General features: G+C 48.6%; 1 protein-coding gene across 1 annotated transcript; it reads left to right on the forward strand.

Moving 5' to 3' along the window:
• Positions 1–2682: 2682 nt before the first annotated feature.
• Positions 2683–5299, forward strand: C20H7orf25 (chromosome 20 C7orf25 homolog). Its single transcript, XM_058678240.1, has 2 exons — positions 2683–3011; positions 3488–5299. The coding sequence occupies exon 2, from the start codon at positions 3509–3511 to the stop codon at positions 4772–4774; it is 1266 nt and encodes a 421-aa protein (XP_058534223.1). The 5' UTR covers positions 2683–3011; positions 3488–3508; the 3' UTR covers positions 4775–5299.
• Positions 5300–6305: the final 1006 nt, after the last annotated feature.

Here is a 6305-nt window from a genome sequence, read left to right on the forward strand (position 1 = left end):
CACCTGACCACTGAGGACTCCAGGGGGCCAGCAGCAGCGCCGGCAAGCAGATGGCAACTCCCCCAGCGTAGAGGCATGTAGCAGCTAGGTCACCCTGACACCTTCTCCAAGACCCTGGTCCTGAGTCTCCCTGAATTGAAAAATGTAGGGTCTTACGTTCTGGATTCCTGAGGTTTAACCACTATTTCAGCTTTGTGTTTTGTTATAGAATTTAAAACCCTTGGATCTCTTTGCTTTAGCTTTTCCTGCCTCAATTTAATCATGGTTAATTTCAGATTTTCTTGGAAGTTTGTAAGTGTACCCTGACTCTATTCCCCAAATAATTTTCCCAGTGGTGACGTTGCCTCACTTTTCTGTTAACTCTTATTTTCCGTCTAGCGGTGACAAATTCTTGCCTGCTTGTCCCCAGAAAACCCCAAAAGCCTGCATGCTGTTTCCCTCATGGTCAGACAGGTGCCCTCTCACGCATGTCTCCCCAACACCTCTCTTTCTGTTTGTTTCAATCTTTCTGTTTCAATCCAAGCTACTTGCTTCTCTGCAACTTTTTCTCTCAACAGGTGGAGCTAGGGTAGCAATGAATTTATCTCTACCTTTTCCTTCTGAATTCCTGTGTTGTTCCTGCAAGTGTGTTATTTGCAGTGTTCTGAAATTCCACAAGGATTTACCTGTTTTTGTGTGCATTTCTGAACACTGTGTTCAGTATTCAATAGGCTATTTCACTGTTAAAAAAAAAAAAAACTATCAATAACAAAAAACTTTGGTGCCATGAAAAATTCGCCTTTGATTTTGTTTTTAAATCTCCTGACAGTAGACTCTTATTTCTGCACTATTTTCATGCTTTTATTTTACCCTTAGTAGAATTCTTATTTTCTATTGGTGTTCGACAACTTGAGAGTTTTACTTTCAAAACATTGTTTCCTATGATGTGCAATGCCTCTTTATATAAAGAAACTTTTCAGGACTAGTGTTGTGGCATAGTGAGTAAAACCGCCATCTGTGATATCAGCGTAACACGTGGGCGCTGGTTCATTAGTCCCAGCTGCTGCACTTGGACTCCAGCTCTGCGCTCAAGGCCTGTAAAAAGCAGAAGATGATGGTCCAAGTGCCTGGGCCCCTGCCAACCATGCGGGAGACCTGAATGAAGCTCCTGACTCCTGGCTTCTGCCTGCCTTAGTCACTGTGGCCATCTGCGGAGGGACCCAGTGGATGAAAGATTCTCTAAGGTGCTTTCAAAATAAGTAAATCTTCAAAAAAAAAATTTTTTTTTTGCTCTCTGGCCAAAATAAAGTCTACTTAACATGCTATATGTAAAGCACTTTTTAATACCATTTTGTTCTGCTTTCTGTTTCTTTCAAAATTGAAACAAAAGTGTGGAGAAGTGAGTGGGGCTGCTATCCACTTACCGCATGATGCTGAACATCCCATTTCTCCAGGTTCCGTTTGCCCAGGTTTCAGGGTGGGAGTGGCAGGGGCTGCCAGTCCTCTGGGTGGCACAGCCAATGGAGGTCACCATTCAATAGGAAAACTTCGGTTTTGTCTTTTGTCTTGGAGTCTGCGATCCCAGATGCCCCTTGCAGAGTATTACAAATCCTGGTTTCTGCCTGGAGAGGAAGGAGGGGAGGGTGCCCCTTAGCCACCTTCCCGCAACCCCCAGTGAGCAGCCCTGCCTCTGCCCCTGGCTGCCTCCAGGTCCCAGCCTTCCCAGGCCTTGTCCAGCGTCTGCCCTGGGAGTGCTTTACTGACTGCCCCCCTTCTGCAGGCAGTGTTAGTGCTGCTGCCTTCATGCCATACAGAGGCTGTCTGGGTTCCAGGGTGCACTGTGGCTCACTTACTTGCAAAACACACCCTCCTTTTGGGTTAAGAGAACTGAATAACCTGTAGAACACTTGGCCACGTAGTAAGCAATGAAGAAGCCCTTAATGCTTCCTGGCTTTGGGGGCGGGGAAAGCCCCAGTGTATTCTATCACTGTGGTTACCTCTTATTCAGCTTTTCATTCTGAACCGTGATTTAAAGTACGCTCTGGAGGAGCAGGATAGACAGGGTTTAAACTGAAAGTCACTCAGTGCTTAAAGTGATCCGGACTTTCTGAAAACCTTGGCCTTTATTGGTGACTGAACACTACTAAGCTAATATAAGCATTCCAGCTCTTAGCACCCAGTCATTTCTCCTGAGTAAACAGCAGATTTGTGTAATAGCTTTATTTCCTACAGTGCAGTGCAAAGTGCCAACGAATATAATTCGCATGCTTCCTCTCGTTAAAAATGAGCCCTAAACACCCGGGCCCCTTAGGAGATGCAGCCCCTACCTGCTCCGCCTCCACTGCTTGCCTAGGGTCAGGTTGGCCAGCCGCATCCGGTGCCGCCGCAGGCAGAAACGGTGCCCTCAACAAACATGGCCGCCGCGCTAGCGTCAGCGCCGCTTGGGTGGCCGCGCTGCCGCCTGGGAATAGCGGGCTCGGCGTCACCCGGCCCGGAACCGCGTGACGCGGGAAGGGCCCGAGGCTGTGGGGAGCGCGCGGGCGGAGCTCCGCGGCGCCGAGTGAGGTGGGGGCTCCCCGAGTGAGGCCGGTCCCGGCCTTGGCGTGCACGCTTCCTCCAGCTCGCGCTCGCGGCCCTGGGCACGGCTGGTGAGGAGCTGGGGTGGACCGCAGGGTGGCGGAGACCGGGGGGAGTGGAGCCGGGCTGCCTGCGGGAGGGGGAGGGGGCCGCGCGCAGTGCCCAGCAAGTCCGGGCGCCGGCAGGGGGCCGTGTGACGTGAGCCAGCTGTGCAGGTGGACAGGCAGGACCTGAGGACCCAGTGCCCCTTGGCCCCCGGAGACCCCGACACCCTGGGTCCCGCCCACCTCACTGCGCGCCCCCTGCCCCGCCGCTCCGGGGCGCACCCTGGAGCGCAGCGCTTGGCAGGGCTTTTCCTTGCAGCGGGAGCTGGTGGCAAGCTGGTGGTCCCTTTCAGTCTTCTACGGGCCGGATTGACGTCAGATGCAAAAATCCGACAGCCTGGAACCCTTGGCGTAAGTACCCTGTGCCCCAGGGGCAGTAAGGAAGCAGCCCGTTAAAGACTTACCCTGCAGGAGGACAAGGTGAGGGAGGCCAAGTGTGGTCAGTTCAGCCCAGACATTCTTGCTTTGCAGCTTGTTAACCAGCATGTTGATGTGGGCTGTTTACATTTTAAGCATTTCACCTTGAATTTCTAAACCTAAGCCTTTGTGCAGATTCTGTAATAGGAAACTTGGACAAGAGTGAATTCCTCACAAAGAAGACTGTCCCACTCATTTTACCCTGACCTGGGACATACCCTGGACAGTACAGTCATGGTCCGACTTGTGTCCAAAGAAAAGTCTGTAGGTGTAGCCGATTTGCCCCAGCAGTCAGGAGGGGATCATTCCATAAATCAGAGGCCAGGTTCTTAGACTTAGCTTTCATAAGCTGTGAGATGGACGGCCACCGTGTTGGAGGGCTGGTGAGATCCGCTTCTTTCTTTTCCTAGGAAAGGAATAATGCTGTGAGCATGTCTACACACTCCATGCTTTGTGAACGAATCGCCATAGCCAAGGAACTGATCAAGAGGGCAGAGTCACTTTCTCGATCAAGAAAAGGTGGCATAGAAGGTGGAGCCAAGCTGTGCAGCAAGTTGAAGGCCGAGTTGAAATTCTTACAGAAAGTAGAAGCTGGGAAAGTTGCTGTTAAAGAGTCCCACTTGCAGAGCACCAACCTCACACACCTGCGAGCCATCGTGGAATCGGCGGAAAACCTGGAAGAGGTTGTGAGTGTCCTCCATGTCTTCGGTTACACCGATCCTTTGGGAGAAAAGCAAACCCTGGTGGTGGATGTGGTTGCAAATGGCGGTCACACGTGGGTGAAGGCCATTGGCAGGAAGGCTGAAGCTCTGCATAACATCTGGCTGGGCAGGGGTCAGTATGGTGACAAAAGCATCATCGAGCAGGCGGAAGACTTTCTTCAAGCCAGTCACCAGCAGCCGGTGCAGTACAGCAAGCCTCACATCATCTTTGCATTTTACAACAGTGTCTCCAGCCCCATGGCAGAGAAGCTGAAGGAAATGGGCATATCCGTGAGAGGAGACATAGTGGCCGTCAACTCGCTGTTGGATCACCCAGAAGAGCTCCAAGTGAGTGAGAGTGAGTCAGACGATGAGGGGCCGGAACTCCTGCAGGTGACCAGAGTAGACCGAGAAAACATACTTGCAAGCATCGCGTTTCCCACCGAGATCAAGGTGGATGTGTGCAAGAGAGTGAATCTGGACATTACGACTTTAATCACCTACGTATCTGCCCTTAGCTATGGGGGCTGCCACTTCATCTTCAAAGAGAAAGTGCTCACAGAACAAGCAGAGCACGAGAGGAAAGAGCAGGTCCTGCCTCAGCTGCAGGCGTTTATGAAGGACAAGGAACTGTTTGCCTGTGAATCTGCGGTCAAGGACTTTCAGTCTATTTTAGATACTTTAGGAGGACCCGGGGAGAGAGAGAGGGCCACCACGCTGATTAAGCAGATTACTGTGGTGCCAGATCAGCCTTCCGAGCGTGCCTTGAAACTAGTGGCCAGTTCGAAAATTAATACCCGCTCATTAACAATTTTTGGGACGGGAGACACCCTGAAAGCCATTACAATGACTGCCAATAGTGGTTTTGTCAGAGCTGCAAACAATCAGGGGGTGAAATTCAGTGTATTTATCCATCAGCCCAGAGCACTTACCGAGAGTAAGGAGGCTCTAGCCACTCCTTTACCAAAAGACCACAGCACTGACAGTGAACACTAATATCCTTCACAATGTTCTTGTGGAAATCAGTTATTCATACCAAAGGCTGGGTCTTTCCATCTAAAATGGGAAGAAAAGAGACCTATTGTGAAAATAATACCTAGAGCTTTTGAGCCAGTAGCGTTTTTGCGTGTGTATCATGTGTATTTGAGAGCCTATGTCCTCAAACAGTAGGGAAGCACAAGGGACAACCTTATTACTCAAAAGCTATATCCCAGCAGTTAAGAGAAGAACATCTGTATGTGGCTTTTGGCTGTCTAAGAATACTTCTGTTTGTGCTGCTACCCCCCTACTGGTCATCACACTTCACAAAGTATGGCTACCCTGCATCTTGCATTACATGTCTAGAGAAAATTCTGATGGCTGTTTTTCACTGTATTGGTTTATCAGTTAATATAAGTTGAGACTGGGAGATAATAGTCAATACTTCATTTTAGATTCCAAAGCCAATGGCCATTACTACTAAAAACTGAGTGAGTGCCATGTGTCATAGACTGTTGGGTATATTTACAAAAGTTGATACTATAGAAAAATGGAAATAAAGTGCATTTTGAACATATAAGTGTCATGAATCTATTGACAAACTTATGAACTTCCAGCAACTCTGTGGAGGAGGCCGATGTGGTTACTGGGGTCCATGAGCACTGAGGATACAATGAATACAAGATGAGTTGTTGGGGTACTTCTCTAGGGAGACATCTCTTATTGAGTCAGAACACATATGTAAAGATTAGGCTTCCAATTTTGATACAGAGATTTATTGTTTAATACCTGAAGTTGAATGTGGGTTTTTGAGCACCTGTTTAGGTAATGAAATACTTGCTACTAGTAAGTAACAAACAGAGTTTGGTATGAAAAGAGGGATAATTGCTGTTTCAGGAATTTTTAGTCTGATGTGCAAGAGTGATTTGTGTACTAAACTGTAAATTACTTCTTAAATACTGTGGGGACAGCAAGGGAGGCACTTCTGCCCTGGAGTCAAGATATCAGAAAACAGAAAAGCAGCAAGTTTAAGGGTTTCAAGAGATTTTTTTTAAAGATGAATTTTCTTTTTCTTGAAAATCAGGTACACAGAGAGGAGGAGAGACCGAGAGGAAGATCTGTCCATTGATTCACTCCCCAAGTGGCCACAACGGCTGGAGCTGCGCCAGTCCGAAGCCAGGAGGAGGCCACCAGGATCAGAACCAGTGCCCATATGGGATCCTGGCACATGCAAGACAAGGACTTTAGCCGCTAGGCTACTGTGTTGGGCCTGGGTTTCAAGAGATTTTATAAGGCATGTGAGTGAGAAAAGGAGCTGCAAAGTACAAGGTGTGCGATAGAAAAAGTGTGAATGTGAGGTGCCTGTGCAGGGCAGACTCCAGCAGCCAGTTTATAAAGCTAGAGGAATAACTGAGTTTGTAAGAGGGCTGTTGGAAAGCCGTTAATTTTAAGCAAGGGTATGTTCATGAGCAAGGCTTTATTGTAAAAGCAACAAAAGTCAGTGGTAGGGAGGGAAAACTAAGGAAGGGAAGATGAACTGAGGGCCTTG

The sequence above is a fragment of the Ochotona princeps genome, chromosome 20 (assembly GCF_030435755.1).
Source record: "Ochotona princeps isolate mOchPri1 chromosome 20, mOchPri1.hap1, whole genome shotgun sequence".
Lineage (NCBI taxonomy): Eukaryota > Metazoa > Chordata > Mammalia > Lagomorpha > Ochotonidae > Ochotona > Ochotona princeps.